Source organism: Ammospiza caudacuta, chromosome 11 (genome assembly GCF_027887145.1).
Source record: "Ammospiza caudacuta isolate bAmmCau1 chromosome 11, bAmmCau1.pri, whole genome shotgun sequence".
NCBI classification, from domain to species: domain Eukaryota; kingdom Metazoa; phylum Chordata; class Aves; order Passeriformes; family Passerellidae; genus Ammospiza; species Ammospiza caudacuta.
In genome coordinates, this window is record NC_080603.1 from 11,351,363 (window position 1) to 11,371,496 (window position 20,134).

Sequence of the window (20,134 nt, forward strand, 5' to 3'; positions counted from 1 at the left end):
GACAATTTCATTATGTGAGGGGTGAGGGACTCAGCAAATCATTGCAGTTGTTTGCCTGCTCTCTGGAAAATGCTTCTATTGCTTTTCAGTTATTGCTGATATATTCTAATTAAAAAATACCCCTGAATGGTGTGACCTGGTCCCATCTGCACTGGATGCAGCAAGATGCTGAGCTCCACATCCTCAGAACCAAACAGAAGCCAAAGGTGAAACCCAGCTTTGTCAGGAAGCTCTTGGCTGCTCAGGAATGAGACCTTCCCCTAGGATTGCTTCAGGGCAATTACACATGCCCACCATGGTCAATAATTTCCAGCCACATGATCCCAACACTTCCACATGCTATTTGCAGAGCCCAGTGCTCGGGGGAAGCAGCATTCTCACCTACTGAGGTCTAAATAAGAGCTATAACTGGACTAACATCTGCATTTGTGCTCCTGAGTGAATTCTGTACATCCATCCCACAGGAGTTATCCAGATACCTGGTCACAGCTGTTGCAACTTCATCATCACTGTTTTGCACCAAAACCCAGAAGAGCTGGTTCAGGACTACAGGAAGAAAATTCATAATCACATGGATCTTCTCAATCCTCAATAAATTCTGTAAGGGAGGGAAGAAGGAAAGTGAGAGACCTTCAATGTAAGCAATGAGAGCTGTCAGGTGCCAGCAGGTAAAATGCAGAGCAGCCACTGGTAACAGCAGCAGGAAAACAGGGCAACTAAGCAGAGACTGGTTCCCCATGAGGCTTGTTTTAAATATGACCATCAACACTACTGTAGGAATTGTCCAAAATTCAGAATCCCAGTATTTTGTGCTATACTGACTTAAAGCCAAAAAAAAAAAAAAAAAGTAGAGAAACCAAACCCAATTTTTATATTTCACTAAGGAAACTATCTAAGGGCAAGAAAAGAAGTCACTATTTCCAAAATATGCATTTTCTAGTATTTTTACTAGAAAATGTATAGTATTTTGTCTCTTTTTTTTTAATGCAGAGATCTGTTAAATTCAACATGTTGTGGCTAAAATACTTTTGTTAAAAGCACAGTGGTAAAAATAAATATTAACACACTGACCTGACATTTTATCATCTTCTCTAATCAAGGAAGGTATTGAGCTTTTAATAAAAAACAAACTCATTTGAATTTCTCCTATGTTTTTATTTCAGGCATTTCCAAATGATTCCGGAACTTCTAACAAAGTACTAGCAATTTATAAATAAAAGCAAAATATCCTAGGGAAGATTATTTACTATGGTTATATTGTGTAGCTAATTCCTTGCATACAACATTGTCTCTGTTTTCCAATAAATTCACTGGAATATTTTTAGAAGGTAAATTACAAACAGCAGATGAAGTATGGTGCAATTCTGGGTTTACGCACCCAGCTTATTGTCTAGCAAGTTTTAAAGCTTTTATGGATTCCTAAACTTTACCATTATGCTCAATGGCTTTCCAAAAATTAATTAAGGATTTCATTCTGTAGAGGTATAACCTCTAAATAACACTGATGCTTTGATTTGTGAACACACATCTTACACTTTTTTAAGATCAAGACAGTATTTGAAAACAAACCCACTCTTTTCAGGTCTGCAGGTAGAGCTGCACCTACAAACAAAAGTAGTGGCCATCCTTATGGATTTGTCCAGGGAACTACCATGATTTATTGGAACTATTCTTTGCTTATTAAAGAAAAAATCTCTCCCCAAGCAGCTGGTATCTGACTAAGGAACACTCCTACAGGAAAACATCACCAGTGAAGGAAGGGGGAAAAGCACCTACATGGTGCCAACATCTAAACCCCAAACACCTGCTGGATTTTACAGAGTGCTAAAAGGAAACACAAAAAATGTCATAATATGATGTTCCAGTCAGTTCAGAGATGGAACAGAGTCACATCTGCCTTCACTTTTCTTGCTCATCTGTCTTTAATGTTCCACAAGCATAGTGCACAGCAAGAACTCTGGATTTCAGCACTCATGAACAGATGAAGAATCAGGACCTTACATTTATCTACTGCTCTTCTAATTTGCTTGTCACACTCCTCCCTTCTCACAGTTTTTGACCTCTACTGAATACAGGCACATTTAATGCAGCTCTTGCTTCATCTTTGCAGATGCTCTTCTGGTTTCAGAACTTGGGAGGCAACAAGCACCCTTGATTTATCCACACCACACACCCTGAGCAGCCCTTCAAACAGCAGCCAGGATTTCAGAGGAGGTAAGGATAGAAGTTATTTAAGCCAAGAGAGGATTATCAGCAATGCTGCAGCTCCACATCTCCCTTCCCCAGCCATTACTGGAGCGACATTCCCTGATCCCCTGATGGGATCAGAGCTTGGATCATGGCTGGATTAGCTGCTGCTGGGCAGATGCAGCCCTGCTCTAGATGAGAGGGCATGGGAGGCAGCTGGTGACCAGCAGAGCATCTGTCACATCAATTCCATCTGACTGGAGCTGTCATAGACCCTCTGCCCCCTGGTAAACCTGTGCCATGGTTGGAGCTCGGCAGTGGGGGATGAGTGGAGAGAAAGCCCTAAATGCAGCTGTACAGTACAATTTGTGGGTTGCACTATATGGGTTACTTTACCTTACAAGAATTGATAAAGTTTGAGGTAGGAGGCTGGGAGAGATCCTTTTCCCTTTCCTGGCACTGATGGAAAAAGTTATTCAGGTATGGATCCTAAAATAGGAAACATTCACATTAACGTACATTATAGATTATTGAATTTGGTGCTAGAAATTGGTTACAGCAATCACCCATTACACCCATGGAAACACTTGGTCCCCACCATCTTATACAGGAGTCACAGAAAGAAAATCAATTTATTGAGTCCAACCCATTGGTCAGCACAGCTTGCTAAATGCCAGGTGCTTTGACAAATCACAAATCCTTTTTCACTGTTGAGAGTGATTAATTTTTTCCTCACAACCTATGGGATTTCAGAGGCCAGATTTTTTTTTTTCTTGCTTCTGCTTATAATTTATTTTCTTGCTGTTTAAACTGATATTCCACAATTTTTCTATTGGTATAACGTTAAACAATTTTTATTTTTGCTTGAATTGTGTCACCTTAAAATGTCTTCCATCATTGGCATCTTGTCCTTCTGTATTGAAATAAACTTTAAATGTCATAGAAACAAATTCATGCATGATTTTCAAACCCCTTTCAGACATGCCCTGACACTTTTTGTGTGCAAGCAGGTCACAGAGCTGAGAAGAATGTTGGCTTACCTGAGTATTTACTGTTGATACAACGAAAGTAGAGACTTTGAAGAGTGGTTTCCCACTGTCTACCCATTTTATATCGCTGCCAATCTGCTGTTAAAGCAAAACCAACAAAAACATATTTTTCCACCCATTTTGTACTTATTGAAGTTTGCATCAAATTTTCAGTGCACAGCTTTGCCCATGAGAGTGCCTGAGCTTTCACAAACACCATCACTGCAGCACAGCCCCACTTTTCAGCACAAGACCAATGCTGCCATTTAAGGGACCAGATCCTGCCCCACCCTGTCCTCATGACAATGGCAAAACAAACACAAGGAGGCAGAAATAATCCAAGCTGGACTGGATCAGCAGGAAAATATGATATCACACCACAAAACTGGAGAATGAATCATGACAGTGGATCACATCAGCTGGAGAATGAATGTCATATGGCCTGAGTTTGTGAAAGAAGCTCTTTTGACCACTCTGATTCACGTTTTGAGGAGTTATAACACTGCAGAATACATAAAATACACTTTTTCCATATACACCTGTGAATCAGCAGCATAGGACACTCAGCTCAGTGCTCCATATGTTAGTCCCTATAGTCAGGGATACACAAATACATATTCTAAACCAGAAAACCCTATTTACATTTACTGTTCCCAGCAAATGGAAATGCAGTCTGATCTCATGAAAACCACCTGGAAATGAGAGCCCAGTGCCATGTGAGTGACAAGGGGGGAGTGAATACCTTTGTGCTTGCTGGCTCCTGCAGGCTCAGGTAGTTGGGAGGCAGGCTGCTGGCCACTGGCACCTGGTGCTCCTGGGAAGCCAGCTGGGCATCTTTCAACAGAGGGAGCCAGGCAAACCCCACTGTGCACAAGAAGACATAAATGGGACTCTTTGCAAAAACAAAGCTTAAAGGAAGACAGTAACATCCAGCCAAAAACTTTGAAATCCTTATTTGAATGTATATAATGCATATTTATAATTGAAAATAATTCTACTACAGGTACCTGGTGTTTCCAGAGCCTCTTTCTTTTTGGCATTAGCTTTTGCATTTATATCACAGGTGACATGATAAAATGAAAACAGAATGTGGTGTTTCTTATGGAGTTGAGTGGGAAGTTCAATTTTCACCTGAAATGTAAAATGTTACACCTCACTTTAGTTTAAAAATCAATTAAACCAGGCATCAGAGATGGGCTAAATGAGTGACATCTCTCTACACAGAGGTCTAAGTACAGCCTGCTTTTACTGGGTTATGTTTGTCCCATGGTAAGAAATGCTCTCTTAAGGAAATTGTTTATAAGGATCATCTATCACTTTTACTTAAAACAGCTTTGTCTGGGGGAGGAATATTTTCATTAATGACGAAAGAGCATAAGATGAAAGAGGACAGAACTAAAGAGTGGTGGACTCTGCTTGGAAGTGATCACCTACAGCCCCCATGCTCATATTTTCAGGAGAACCAAACTAAAACTCAAATTACATTTTTGCTAGTGCTTCAGCATCATTTCATGGCAAAGACCAAGTAACAATGACTGACACGAAAATAAACTTTTATTTATAATTTCTGCTCAGTCTTAAGTCCTATTTCATGCTGTCCATAAAATCCTACATACTGCTTTTCAGGTACTACTAACCTATTAGAATAAAAATACAAACTAATCAGAACATGTTACCATAAGAGCTAATAAAAATGACCCTTTGCTCTTGTGAGCTGTGATGAAGTTTAGCCAAGCTAATCCTGTGCTAAAGTAAGGGTTAGAAATGGTTGATAAATGCTTCTAGTGTTAAACCAGCTTATGGGTAAGAACCTAATACCATAAGCACAGATATAAAATGGGCACCCAGAGATAGAGATGAAGACAACTTTCTTCTTAACATCCCACATTCTTTGAAATTCTGCATCTGCTTTACTAGGGACATTTAGGATAGGTGCACACCTCTTCCAGCCAAATTGGCTCCTCATTCAGGTTGAAGTAATCTCCCCAAACCAAGTGGCTCACTAGCATCACATGAAGGACACTTTCAGATGTGTTAAACCCCAAAACACATCTTGTAAAGGATTAGCAAGGAGTTCAAAATCTCTGAAAATCTAATGCTTTAAGTTCTACCCCAGTTCCTAAACAGGAATCTTAGAATTAATACTTCACACGTAGTTGTACATTATCTGCTGATCTTGCCTCAGCAATTTTATCAAAGTAAACTTTTACTGAAAAAGGAAATTTTAGACTAGGAGAACAGTTTGGAAAATGCTGGCTATAAACTCTATGCTGTTTGCCAGCCTCATCACTACACATAAAGCAGTAGTGGAAAATCCAGAACAGACAGTTGACATTCACAAGCCACCAAACACACCAGTCCCTGATAGGGTGAAATTAATTTCACCTGCAGGAAGCCTGGGGAACCAACACTTGCTGAAACAAAAAGATGCACATGCGAGTAACGTTTGGCAAAGGCACCACACGAACTACTCTGTGGCTGCACCCTCAGAAGCAGCAGCTGAAGGACTTGTGCAGCCACCACACGTCACTGTACATTCTGTTCAGACCCTGCATCAACAAAATGCCCCAATGCAGTTCTTGGATGTCAGAGAGGGATTTGTTCTGACACTTGGCTCCACACTTCATCACAATGTTTACTGTTTCCATTAAATTCAGAGATGCAGCTGGATCCTTAATGTAATCCAGACATGCATTTCAGAGAGCTGGACTGTTCCTAATTAATTCTACAGCATCTTAACTGTACTCAGAACATCTTACAAAAGGAACAATCCACTGAGTTGATTTAAGAAGAGAAAACAAAATGTGATCCTGCATGTCAATCTACACAGCACAGCCCTTCCAGACACACAAGCAATGGCAACAGAAGCATTCTGTACAGATATTTTTCTGTCTCACTGGCAAACTTGTGGGATTGGCAGACATTTAATGAAAGAAAAAGCAGACTGACCTCATCATAGAAATCAGGATTCTGGGAATGATGTAGCACAGCAGTATAGGCTGAGGTTGTAAATAAGGGTCCACCTGGCTTCCCATAAATGCACTGGTAAAAGTAACATGTTTTCATTACATTGGGAAATTCTGCTGAAGATACTAGTACTGGTATATCTAATATGTATGCACATTTAAAACAATTATCATTAAAGATTGATCATTACTTTATCAAATATTAAAAGAAATGTTTTAAGTGCTCAAACCTGGATTTTTTAATACACTCTTCCAGTAAAAGTCCATTGATTCTGTGATAATTACCCTATGCTCAATTAAGCAATGCAGACTCCTTAGACTTCTTCCCTGCTGTTATCAATTTCAGAGTTTTCTGCAAAAAGCTTTACAAAATCTATTTCACTTTTATGCAGTTCAATACAGAATACAGTGCTTTCACTGAGTTTCAAATGTTACAAAAGCTATCCCTGTTAAGAATCTCTTTTCTGGCAGGTCCTGTCTGGGAGCTCTTGATGACTGAGTAATGGCAGTTTTATTTATTGCTGGGAAAGCTAGACCACAAATGGACTGTGCAACAGCCCTTGGGTAATAGCAAAATTAAGAATTAAGATTAATTCTTAACAAAGCTAAGAATAAAGTCCCAGGTCCTTCTAATTTTGTGCCTCATTATTTTCAATCAAGTCCCCAGAGCTCAATGAGAAATGTACGATAAGTGATAAATTCTAGAAAAAGCAAGCTGCACTGTAAAAATTTGTTCTGGATCTGTATCACCCTTATTCCTGGGTTTTATCAGTAATATTCTCAGAACAGCACTCTCAACATACTGCTCTTGCAACTCACCTTGAGTGGCTTTGCTCCCTCTTCATCAGAGCTTTTGAACTCAATGCACACTGTTATATTCCGTGCCTGGGGAGACAGGAGCATACTAAAGCTGAGATCAGAAATGGGGTAGCCAGAAAAAGTCAGGTAAACTACAGAGCTGGAATAAGGCCTTTTCAGAATCCAAGAGAAACATGCAGATGGTGTATAAATATTTATAAATGCCTCTAAGTCTCAGTGATATCACTAGAAATAAAATTTCCAAGAAAAATGCAAAATGCAAGCCAGGCCTCAAAATGACTGAGTAGAAGCAGACTGTTAAGTGATCAGGACTTACCTACATCTTGTACTTAATTAGTTTTCAACCACCATGGAATCACAAGTGGTACCAGGTTTCATTTAAGAACTACAAACATTATCAAGATTAATTTTATCTGCACACATTTTCTCATTAATATAAACCCCTTCTGAAAACTGTGAAGAAGGAATTACCACATTATCTCTTTGAATCACTGTTATGACTTAAAATAAATCCATAGATTCATTAAAATTGTACCAGTGTTTCATGATTGATACAGGTGAAAAAGATAAAGAGCCAATTCAGTGACATCACCATTTTCCTCTCCTTTATAAATTCTCCTGGATTCTTAAAAGAGCTGATACAGGCCACTGCTAGCCCATGTTGGCCAGAATCATTCACATTCTGTACCTTGTTGAAGTGTTTTTGGCTGTCATACTTGAGGTGTTTTGGATAGATGTATATTTGGTTCTTGTACACCCTGTAAGGTCGAGAATATTTTGTTGATTCCTGCACAAACTCCTCAACTTCCACTGTAGGTTGATGCTCCTTTACATTATGGAATGGCTTGATTGGAATAAAGGATGAAGTAACACAGTCTTCAAAAGAAAAGAAAAGAGAGCCGTCACATATTATGTTTGTTTTCACTGTCTTACTACTGAGAATAAGTAACATTGAGATGGAATATACAAAATCCTGCCTTAACTTAGGAAAAATGATGCTGAGATGCCTTAAATTTACACATTTCCTCAGAACAGTGGCAATGTATCATCCTTAAATGATTTCTCTCACTTGAATTAAACTGGACAGCACTGGTAACCTCTTTTGACACTCACAGTATTTGGTGACATTTGATGGTGTAACAGCGCCATTGGTATATGGACAACTTCTACAGAATGCACTGAGTGATGCTGCTTCTCATCAATTTTACAGCTCAACAGCTCATTTAAGTTTTTTTATTATCTAATAACATACTACATAAAATGAAGAAATGAGCAGTGCACCACTAGATCAAATATATGATGAAATTGGGATAATTGAAATCAGATCAGGAAACAGAAGATGAAAATAAGCCCTCTGTCACTGAGACTGGGAGAGATTAAAACTGGACAGAGAACACTTTCTCTTCCTGTACTATTAAAGCACTGAGGCATTTAATTTCATGGGGAACACAAGCTGAGAGGGGCCACCAACTTAGAGATGTCCAGAGAAACCAGAACTATTTCTGGAAAAAGCCATTGGACAGACCTGCCTACAAATTCCTTCCTCAAATCATACGATAATCCCCAGGAAAAGTCTACCAATATGTTGTGAGGAAGCTGAAAGAAGCTTGTGATCCCTTACATACACCATGCCAAATTTTGCTTCCTTCTAACCTAGCACAAGAGGAAATTGGCAGTTTCAGAGCAATGCAGGTGCTCTGCAGCCCAGGGAGAAGTGGCTCCAGGCCAGCTGCAGCACTGGGCTTTTCTTTTTTCTCTTTCATAGACACCGAAAACTGGGCTGGATCTGGCCAGGTACAGGATGAAACAAAGAGTGGTGCAATCAAATGACAAAAAATCAAACCCTACACAAAGGACACCCCTCTGTCAGAACTGTCTCAAGGCACAATTATGGATGGAAAGCCTGCTATTTAATTAGACTAATTAATTTTAAAGTGGGAACATACTTGGATGTTCCAAAGGAACACAATCAACTGCAATGTCCAAGCAGCCAGGTATAGTCTGTATTTTGCTAATCTTCTCTGCTCTGCAATGAGATAAATGAAAGCATTTTAGAAAATTAGGACAGAGATGATAACATCACAGGAATTAACTTAAAATGAAAAACAGACCCTTATTTAAGATATTTAGTTACATTAAACACATTTAACATATACCTATTGGGTATTAAACTCTAATCAAATATAAAAGCACAAATAAAATATGATTTGGTTTGTGGTTTATTTTTTTTCCTTAGTCTCACTCCTGCCTTCTCTTTGCAAGCAGTATTATTTTGTAGAAAAGAAAGGAAGTGATGAAGCAAAATTTATGAGAATTAACTTATCTACTTTTACTTTCTAAAACCTGAATGAAATATTCCCTAAAAGGAATTCAGTGAGCACTGGGATGAGAGGAGTTCACAGCATTGTGGCTTCTGCAAGTGCCATGCTCAGAAGGGACAAGACATATTCCTTGTGCCTGAGCCATTTGAGCAGTGCCAAACCCACAATTCTAAATCTCTTCTGTCCAGGAGATGCTTTAGGGACACAAACACAGCAGTGGTGACACTAATGAACAGTCAGTGGAGTGTCCTGACCAGTGACAGCAAGGTGGCACAAGAAGTTAAGGGGCTAATCCAAGCCCTGTAGCTGACATTCTATCTTTCTAGGATCTCTTTTTATATAAAGGAACAGAAGTTAGTTAGATTAATTCATTTTTAGGCCCATTTAGAGTAGAAGAGACAAGGAGAAATACATGGTTCAATTCTCATGTCACTTATCCAGTATAAACACAGACCCTGTTCCAGGATTAACCTGATTTATACCTGCATGAAAACTACCCAGCCAAACCTCCTCAGAAATTTACAGGCTGTAAAACACTTGGAGAAGGTTTTTACTTTCAATGTCTATTCCTGAGTTTGCCATGGAGACTCAAAAAACAAAAGCAAGGAGTTGCGAAACGCACAAAAGAATGATTTTGTATCTCTGTCACTCTTTTTTGGTTTTTTTCCCCTGAGATAATGTTGGGTACTTCACCTGCATTTCCCCTGATAAAAGCTGATTAAAGCAATCACTATTTTTGGTTATAATAACATTTATTTTAATGTGCCAAATGACGTCTCAATTTTCCTGGAAAGTCCAACCTCAAGCACTCTTTGGCAGGTAATAACCTAATGTGAAAAACACTAATGTAATATAATTTACATGGCCACTTTGGCACACTCTGGTAAATGAAGAAAAAAAATCCAGCTACAATTATTCTACACAGCTTTATAAAGCTTCAAAGCAAACTAGAAACTTTTCCTTACCTTCTGTATTCTGCTATTAGTTTAATCAAATCTTCCATGGAAATCTTATTACTTTCTTGCCTGAATAAGGGTGAGAATCGGGATTCTCTGTCAACATTTCCCTGATTATCTTTAAACACTGGCCTATAAAGAAAGAAAAATGACATATTTATAAACACTCATCCATATACATGTATGTATGTATATATTTGAGCATTCGAAATTCTCATGTAATGTTTTAACAAGGTTGTGATACGAATTCTTACACAAATTCATGGAATCTCTGCAGATTTTCACCCAAGAGAGCCCTGTCAAGCTTTATGCTTGCAGGACAAAGGCAATTTCAGTTTGTTCCATGTGCATCCCAGTCCTGCAAAAAACTCAGACCTGGCTTAAGCAAGAGCCTCTCACCCGTCATGGACATGACTCCTCCCTTCAACAGAGAGATTGATTCCTTATTTCAAGGAATCAATTTGAAGAATTCAATGTATTAGTAGGTAGTTTGATCCACAGGTAATTTCATTCAAGAAGTTATTATCCAAGGAAAATCATTACAGTTTTAAAAAATGGAAATCATAGCTAGCTGTCAAACCTCAACCACCACCTCTTATCACAATGAAACACAAGCTTTTACAGAACCAGGTTAGAGACCTCAGTGAACGTTTCTGTACATTAAATCTGTCCTGTGCCCTCCAGGACCACGACAACAACTCACTGTGGCTTAGCATTCCCTCACAAAACAAGTTTGTGGAACACCAACTAAATTTTTGATGAACCAGCTACAAAGTGCCCAGTGAACCGGAAAAGAAGGATATCCATCTATAACAGAACAATTAATATCAGCTATTGTGTGCACAGGAAAACATTTCCAGACATTTCCATTCCTGCTCATTGACACTTGCAGGATTTAATTAAGACATTGCAGTGCCCTTTGTATATCCTCAAGGGTCACACACGCTGGCTGGACCGGATAATGTAACAGCCATCCAAATTAATGAACCTTGGAGTCAACTGCAGTATGAAAAAACATTGCTTAACAAAAGTAAAATGTTCTTGACACTAAGTGCTGTTCTGTGAATCATTTGGCCAATCTTGCTTCCTTAATTTACTTCTCTGTTCCACTGCCAGTGAGAAGAAGAATTGATGCCAGGACAAATTGTTGCCAGATGCAAAATAACGGAGCAAACCTTTGGAAGAGGAGCCCAAAAATAAGTTTAAATGCATCATATCTTCACTCAATTGACTGAGAGAAGCATCCCTATCTCATTTCTTTGCAACTGTCAAGATGATCAACTCTCTTCTATCAGATTTTTACCTCCAGCTGTTGGAGGGAATAAGGTCCACACCAACACACCATGTAAAAAAGCTTACTAGGGAGAAACCAGACCTCCTTTCTGGCAGCCACCACTTACTCTACAGATCCTATTAAACTGCTGTCAGAAAAAAAAGAAAAAGAAAAGAAAAAGTATTTAATAATAATTACAGTATAGGTGACATGATGATATTTCTTGGACTCAGCATTGCCTCCTCCTCCAGACTAACAGAGAGGACCAAAACACTGGGTGAGTGATTTCTGCTGTGCCATGGGCTCTGCAGTGTGATGCTGAGCAAACCCAGCTCTGCTGGAAACCATGAACTGATTTCAGAGCAGGCTCTGACACTGAGCAAACCCCTGCTCAGTGCAGCAGGGTATAGGGGCACTCACCAAGGAGGGCTGTGGATGCAAGTGAGAAAGGAAATGAAGCTGGAAGCAGCTTACTCTGGGTCAGTGGTATTGAGCACTGCCTTCCAGGAGGCTCAGGGACACAGAATCATGATCCTCAAGGTATCTTCAAACCCAAAAGATTCCACCATTGCCCTCTCCTTCCCTCTGGTTTGGAGTCACAAAGGCTTTACAAAGTCATCCTGCCTACAACCATTGCTCCAGAGCAGCAGTGCTCCCTGGCTATCACATGCTCTGCCTCTAGGACTGGCTCAGCAGCATGTCCCTGCCTAAATAATGCACACAGGACAAAAGTTAAAGGCATGAAACAACTAAAAAACAGGGAAGTACTTTTTAATCTCTCCAGTTTATACACAGTACTCCATTTATATAAAGTTCTTACAACCACATGAGTAGTTTAGACGTCCACTGAAAACAAGATAACCCTTCTTAAAAGGTATGTTTTATGCACAGGTCAAATTGTAGTGGTGTCTCCATTCCCCAGGTTCATTAAAGCTGAAGAATTGCCAGAGCAGCAAGTATTGAATGCGTTACAGCTGCAGTTAAATAACTGCAATCCCATGTTTTGCTGTATCCTTGCAGGTGGAACAAGAGTGCTCCTTGTCACAAGGATCATACTGCAGGCACTTGAGAATGACAACTGTCACATCAAAACAAAGAAATTCTTTAAAAACTTCTACAGTCCAGGAGTCCAATATTTGTCTAACACATTAACAATGTACCTTAGTGCTGGGTACCTAACTACTGAGATATTTTAATATGAAAAATTTTACCAAACTAAACTCCTGAGGAGATTCTAAAAGTGGTAATTTATGGAAAAGCAAGTTAATAGATTAGACTAAAAAAACTGAAACATCATCTCAGTACTTAATAGTTTACGTTACTCTGTTCCTCTGGCCTTGTTAGCTGTCCACAATCCTAAACACTAGTGAAGCACAGAGAACCTGCACATTGTCCATAATTTAATTTTGAAAAAGGTTACTTTTGAAGTAGTGGTTTATGACTTGAGGGACAACTGCTCACCTCCAGGGTTGGACATTCAGTGGCAATCAGTGCAGTCTCACTGCCTTCAGCTACCTCAACCTACAGCAGCTGAACCGAAGCAGCAGCTGCACAAGATGCTGAAGGATTCCAATATTAGGCTCTAAAACATGAAGTCTACGAGGGTGGAGAAGGTTTGAAGGAGTAAGAGTGTAAAAACTAATCTCTGTGAATGAAGATTCCCCCCACATCTACAATATGTAGCTGAGGCAGATATTTGCAAACTTTGGCAGTTCTGGCAGGAATATGAGACTCTGACACACTGTAATTCTAACACGTACTGTAATTATACCTGCAAGAGCACACAGACACCAGATTTCCCAGCAGGAACTCAGGGAAGAACCCTGAGTCATGCTTTTGAGCAATGCTAACAAACTGGTGCCACAGGAGCTAATTAAGACTTTCAGTCACATGCGCAATACTCAGCTGTCAAGAGTTTGGCTTGCTGAATGCATACGTAAAAATCTCACTGTGGCCATCTGTAACTGCTCTATGGAGGGAAATTTCCACACAAACACAGGAGTGTGGTTAATGCCAGAATGAACTAACTGGAAAACACATTTCCAAATCCAGGGTTTTGCTATTTATCATAGCCAAACCATTTCTTTCCCCCTGTAGAGCGATAGCCTCATGTGGAAACTTCTATTTTCAAGCTGTGAAAACAGAAATAGATTTTATACTTTGCTTTTACCAAAGCTGGACCTGAGCAATGTTAACACACAAGCAGATGTAAATGAGTGAGGAATTTGAATTTTCTCAGTGCACCCTAGCTTGGCAGGTATTTAGGGGTAACTCTGCCTCACAGGGACAGCAGCAAAACTTGAAGGGAGAACAAATGGGAAAAGAAGCCAAATTTGGTGAAAGGGATCAAAAGGCACAGTTGGGGCTCAGTCTTGAGGTGAGATAAGCAAAAATTATACAGGAGGAGAGAGCGAAAGAAGTCCATTACTTCCACTGCACTGACCTGCAATAAAACCCAGCTGACCAAATGAGAAAACAGAAGTTCTCCATCACCTACTAACCATGAAAAATGCAGGAATACCTGAACTGCAATCCCTCCATATGACCTCCAAAGCATCTCAAGTCCTTGGACAGATTTTTCTTAAAGCTTGACAGCCATCAAAACAAGAACAGAGCCTCAAGAACCTGTGCACCTACTTTCTAGGTGGCAACTTTATTTCAGACCACAATTATCTTTGCAGGAAATTCTTATGAGAACTGTGACTTTGAAATCTCTTTGGTCGTTTTAAGCACCCAATGAATGGCAGAGTTCATGATAAATTAATATTCTGTCAGCTACCTTTGCTGCTCCCTGGCAGCTTCACTACATACCTGAAGAAAAGATTCCACCACAGCAACATTTAATGAGGAAGTAACTGACGTTGAGCTGTGAGAAAAATAGGGCAATGAAACGAAAAGCCTGCAGGATATTCTGGGGTCCTGGACCAGAGAGAAAGCTTTGCTTAGCTTCAGGCAGAAAAAATGGTAAAGAATAAAAAGATAGAAGTCCAAGGGAATAAGCTATAAGATGCTTATAAAATCATGAAAGGAATGAATACATACCTCACTGACCAAGCAAAGGGCATACGGTATCTTCCCAGCTTGCTGCAGAACTGTTTATTGGATTTTAACACTTTCTGTGCACACTGCAAAAAAGGAAACATGCATTATTTCATCAGTATCATTCCAACAACCTAAATGCTTCATAAAGTACAACCAAGCTGAAGAGGCTACAATAATTGGGCCTGATACTGTTCGTAACAAAAGGGCTCTGGGTTGGACAGCAGAGAAATCACAAGATGAATATGATGCTGCTGACAAATGAAACCCTGCTATCACTCCTTTATTCAGAACTGTATTTAAGTTGTTATTGCAGTTTTCTGTCACTACCCAATATAGGTGCAGTGCCTGCTCTCAGAGACAGAGAGGTGCCTACCCCAGCTTTGCTCCTGTACAAAGTTCCACAGCTCATAATTTGTAAAACATTGCTGCAACAGAACATCCCTGTACTAAGGCAGAACCAGCACAGCAATGCACCATGATGTATCTGTAAGTTGCAGACAAAATAGAGATCATTCATCTGGCCAGTGGAACCTGGACATTTGCTTTCTGAAGCATGGGGCTCCCAGGAGCCTGTCCTGCTCAGGAACCTGATCTTTGTCAGAAGGATTTGCAATGCCTTCAGCAGGCTGAAGCTCACAGAGCAGGAAATGATGTTCCTGTTACATTACCTTAAAAGAATCAGGATTCTTAATGTAAGGCTCGGCACTGCTGGCAATGTTTCCCGTAAGCACCTTTTCTATTTTTGCCACCAGTACAATCTCAGAGTGAGGATTGCTTATGGAGAAAAGAGCCTGTGGATAAAAGGGAGAACAGTTCAAAAGTATACAGTGATACTGCAGAAAGAAAATACTGAGAAATACTGAGCCAGTGCTCTCTGCTGATGGAAAGAGTAACAAACCAAATCCAGAAAGGATTATTAAGGATTATTATCTCTACTTATTCAACACAGCCAGATGGAAAAGAAAATCTTTGTGCTACTGCTGAAGTCAGCTTGTGCACATGCAGCACCTTGCAAACAAGGTGATTCAAGTCTTGACTGATTCAAGTCAAAAAGCAGTGTGACCATGTTAGTATGGCCTAAGCTAACTGCTCCTCTTGGGCAGCACCTAAGCTGGCCTGAGTCAGTTATTCCTCAGGACAATGAAAGGAGGAGAAAAAGTTAACACATGCTGTTTCAGCCCACAGCTTATGGCAACTTTGAGATTATTGCAGCATGTAGGTGCTGCTATGAGGTGTGATTTTGTTTGGCTGGTTGGGAGAGGTCAGCAAATGGACCCAAAGAGCACAGGGAATATGGATGCTTCCTCTAAATAAGGGACACTAACTTTATCAGTTCTGATTGTAAATGGTCTATACAGAGAAGCTCAGAAAGCAAGTGGATCCATACAGCTGACACACAAAAGAGAATTTTGTTGATAACAAGAACATAGCATGCAAAAGTTCTCCAATGAAAAGGAATATTATCAAACTAAGTGACACAAGTCACTAAGCCATGCAAGTCACATGTGGAATACCTGTTTGGGGTATTTCAGCCACTCTTCTGGGAACCCTTTGACCTGTGGTTCTTCCATTTCATTTGAATCAATATTTTCAACTACACCATTTTCCAATGGACTTGAGGAACCTGAAATCATCTGTCTAACCAGAGTGTGGTTCAAATCCACATGAAAATCAGCAGAGATCTTCCTGCCATCCCTGACATCATACAGTGCCACGCTCACAAAGAAAGGCTCTACCTGCAGGAAATACCAGAAACATAATAGGTGATAACTGAGAGGATGGGGTGAAGGCTATTTTTAATGGGTTTCTGCAACAAGAAGAAAAGAAAGTAAACAAATATTATTTACAAATTATGAGATACATGAAAAACACATGTTCACACACACACACCCCAGATTAGTTTCCAACCATGCAATTTTAGGGGCTTTTAAAGAAAGCTTGTTAACAGGGTGCCAGAAGAGGAGCTGACAGCTCAGAAGCTCAAAGAATCAAAAGCAAATAGATAACTAATTATTAGAGTAAATGAACAGAGCCCCAGAAAACACACTGCAGGACTTTTAAAATGCAGATTGAGAGTCATTATAAAAGAGGGAAGAGCGAGTGTGGGCTTTCCAGGGATTGTCAGAAATGCAACACAAAGATGACAAATGTAAGGGGATGGAAAATGTTTACTGGTACAAACACAAAAGCGTGGGTGTATTATTCTGTGGGAAACACATGTTCCATTTTGCTGGGAAACCAAGAGCATTCAAACCACTCTGACAGTGCCCACTTATCCTATGGCAGAGTACCAGGGAATTCAGTCGTGTGACTGAAAGTAACCTCCTAAGAGCATCCATAGTTCTGACAGAATAAAGCAGCCTCAGGATAGCACCACCTGAGCTGTCCAGACACCAGAACCCTAAAACTGAGGAGATAAAGAGCAGGGCACAGCAGGTACATTGTCCTTTGCTTTTCCAGCCTCTGCAGTGGATATTGCATGCCCTTGGTGCAGTTATCATGGCTTTATTTAAACAGTTATTCCAGTCTACCAAAAATAGATATTGATTACATCATGCTGAACTTGCACTCACTGTAGAGGTCATCTTCAAATGAAAAACAAACAAATCAACAAACAAATCAATGTCTCATATGTAATATATGAAAGTGGAACTGCTGGGACACTGATGTCTCATAACTTTACTGCTTCAAAGGAGAACTAACTAAAAGCTATAGACTGACATCTACATCTCAATTTCCTCAGGTCTTTTGCTTTTACAGTAAGAATAAGCAAAATTTTCTGTTTTGTCCCGGTTTTAGCTGGATTTTTCCACTAGATGAAACATCTTGTCCTTTCTATTTTGCCTTCTCTCCTGTAATTTTATCTGCTTGGTTCCTTGTCTCTCCCTGGAAAACAACAAAAAACCCCTGTTCACCAGCAACTGATATTCCATTGCCTCCCTACATAGGTCTTGGCAGTTTAAACTTGTTCTTCCTATAGCAGTTGTTAAGAATCCTCAAGGTTTGAAACATTTTTAATCCTTCACTGAACTATAGCTAAAAGTCTGCAATATAAATCAGCTTCAAAATATCCATTGTAAAGTTAATCAGTTCTGTTATTCAGTCCAAAGGGAGCAGCAAGCATGTGATACAGCTTTCCTTTCACTTCTCTCTCCAAATAACACATGTACGAAAAGAAGAAAAACCCCAACCAACAAATCAACCAAAAAAAGAAAGTAAAAAAATCCCAGAGAAATAAGAAAAGCTTACATTGGTTAAGGGATCATTTTCATTTTCAGTAACACAGGCCTGGAGATTCATACTGAGGGATTTGCAGGTAACCAGGATCCTCTTTGCAGGCTTTTCTTCAAATGGCTTTATCACTGAGTTTGTCCCTGGAAACTCCTTTTTCTGAGGATTCAGTGCCTGAAATAAGTAGGGCAATTTGTTATACATAGGAAATAGCATCATATTCCAAAACAAAGTAAGCTTTTTAAAGGTCTTCGCAACCACCACTGAAACACCTGAAAACCTCAAAAGTCACTGTTGGTCTCTTCATATTACTATAGTAAACAAGTATTACTCCTAATTTATAGATTAGGAAGCAAACAAAAAAGGTTGCCTGAGGACATATATAATGTCAGAGGGATTTAAATTAGTTTCTTATAATTTCAGAACTTACTTTTTTTTTTTGTTTACTTACTGTTTCTAGAACTTCAGCTTTTAATTTCCTCATATAGATTAAAACACCTCACATTTTCAGATTATTAACAGTACATTTTAGAATGAGATTCCAGGCATTTCTCTCTTTCCCCATTACTTATATACCACATCACTATTTTAATTTGCTTAATACTTGGAATAAAGGTCTTATAGTTGATTGACATCAGACTCAAGTTTAAATACACACTGATCCCAATGTTACTTAAGCCTTCTTTTTAACTAAAATAAAATTTCCATTTAAATCACATTCAGTGCAAGAAATAACTTCCTTTGAATCCTGACATTAAATGTTAAACTTTGCTTTAATGCTTGTTTTAAACTCATTCAGAGCTTAGCTCAGCTGGACTGGATGACCCCCAGAGGTCACTGCCATCCTCAGCCATGCTGCAGCCCAAATGCAGAGTCTGTGCAGAAATCCCTGTGGGCTGCAGACAGCTCCCCTCCCTCTTCCCTGCTGAAGCCTTGGCTATACCCAGCTGCTTGCTCAAGCTCAACCCACTCTGCTGGCTCAGCTAACCCAGTTAGCTCATCTCACCTGGATTTTAAAATTTCTAAGAGTTAAAAAAAAAAAGAAAAAATTAAATTTTGCTTACTGTTATATCAGGATCCAAAGAGAACAGGTTTAGTCGCTCTGTGTTTCGAGAGGCTTTCACTGTTTCTTCTGTTTCTGTGATGTACTGTGGTGACAGATAATAAATTAGTTTTCTGCACAAGAACAGAAATTCATGGAGCTGTTGGACTTCTAAATGAGTGATCAATGTTTCACTCAAAACAACATTTCCCCGTTCTGCAGCAGTTATCCCCAAGCACCCCTTGTTTGTGAAGCAGGGCTTTTCAGGCCATGACACACTTCTGAGGAATCCCAAAATAGATCAATTAAGTAATTCAAGTTTTTGTGCGTTCACATATGCTATCTATTATCATTGCTGGGGCCTCCCCAGTGCAGGGAATAATGTGCTGACTCCTTCAATAATGAATGACTCCTTCAATCAAAAGGCTGAACAATTCCTTTACTAAGCTAAGTTATATTACACTAATACTATACTAAATTGCATACTAAAGAGATACTATACAATACTAAAGAATAACCTGTGACTGTCTGAGACAGCCAGGACACAGCTTTGATCTAATTGGGCAAAGAATCAAATCAACTTCACCAGTGTCCAATTAACAAATCACTTTGGGTAAACAATCTCCATAACACATTCCAGCTGTGCCAAACAACAGGCGCAGCAAATAGAGATAAGAATTGTTTTCTCTTCTCTCTGTGCTTCCTGCTGCCTTCCCCAGGAAAAATCCTGGAAGAGTTGTGCTGGCTGCTCTCTGTGAAGAGAACTACAGTCACAATCCATTGAGGAAGATGTCAGATCTCTGCACCACAATCAGTTTAGAGATTCCCAAGGTGAGGGAAATAAACCCCCAACAAACCAGCCCCACAGAAAAACACCTGAGCCAGGGCAGGGCAGAAAGGGAGGCAGCAAATGTCACCCAGCCTCACAGGCTGAGCAGGCACAGACTGCAGTGTCACCCAAAGGGAAGGCTGGCAGCCCTCTGCCACCCACCCTCTGCCACAGGGAGCATCAGACATACCCATTTCCTTTCTGACACTTGCTTAGCTCAATAGCAAGCTCTCTGACAAAACCAACTTCACCTCCTGAAGCCACCTGGTGCTTTCCTACCCTACCTTCTAAAATCCTTATGTCTAACTGCAAAAACCTTTTTCCTCACTAGTTAAGCTCATTTATTCAATATGTAAAGTAAGCCCTACACATTTCCTTCTCCTTAAAGATCCCTTGGGATATTTCAATTGCTCAGTTCCTTCAGTCTTTGCACTTTGATT

At 39.7% G+C, this 20,134-nt stretch overlaps 1 protein-coding gene across 1 annotated transcript in view; it reads right to left on the reverse strand.

Annotated features, from left to right (window-relative positions):
- DOCK10 (dedicator of cytokinesis 10) overlaps positions 1-20,134 on the reverse strand; it is a 141,980-nt gene that overhangs the window by 38,384 nt on the left and 83,462 nt on the right. Inside the window, exons 10-24 of the mRNA XM_058812233.1 lie at positions 18,888-18,971; positions 17,842-17,997; positions 16,107-16,328; positions 15,261-15,383; positions 14,593-14,675; positions 10,287-10,409; positions 8,947-9,026; positions 7,689-7,876; positions 7,001-7,066; positions 6,165-6,257; positions 4,223-4,346; positions 3,958-4,079; positions 3,228-3,314; positions 2,584-2,676; positions 480-598 (exon numbers count right to left, since the gene is read on the reverse strand). Of these exons, the coding sequence (XP_058668216.1) occupies positions 480-598; positions 2,584-2,676; positions 3,228-3,314; positions 3,958-4,079; positions 4,223-4,346; positions 6,165-6,257; positions 7,001-7,066; positions 7,689-7,876; positions 8,947-9,026; positions 10,287-10,409; positions 14,593-14,675; positions 15,261-15,383; positions 16,107-16,328; positions 17,842-17,997; positions 18,888-18,971 (1,763 nt within the window). The remainder of the gene's footprint in view (positions 1-479; positions 599-2,583; positions 2,677-3,227; positions 3,315-3,957; positions 4,080-4,222; positions 4,347-6,164; positions 6,258-7,000; positions 7,067-7,688; positions 7,877-8,946; positions 9,027-10,286; positions 10,410-14,592; positions 14,676-15,260; positions 15,384-16,106; positions 16,329-17,841; positions 17,998-18,887; positions 18,972-20,134) is intronic.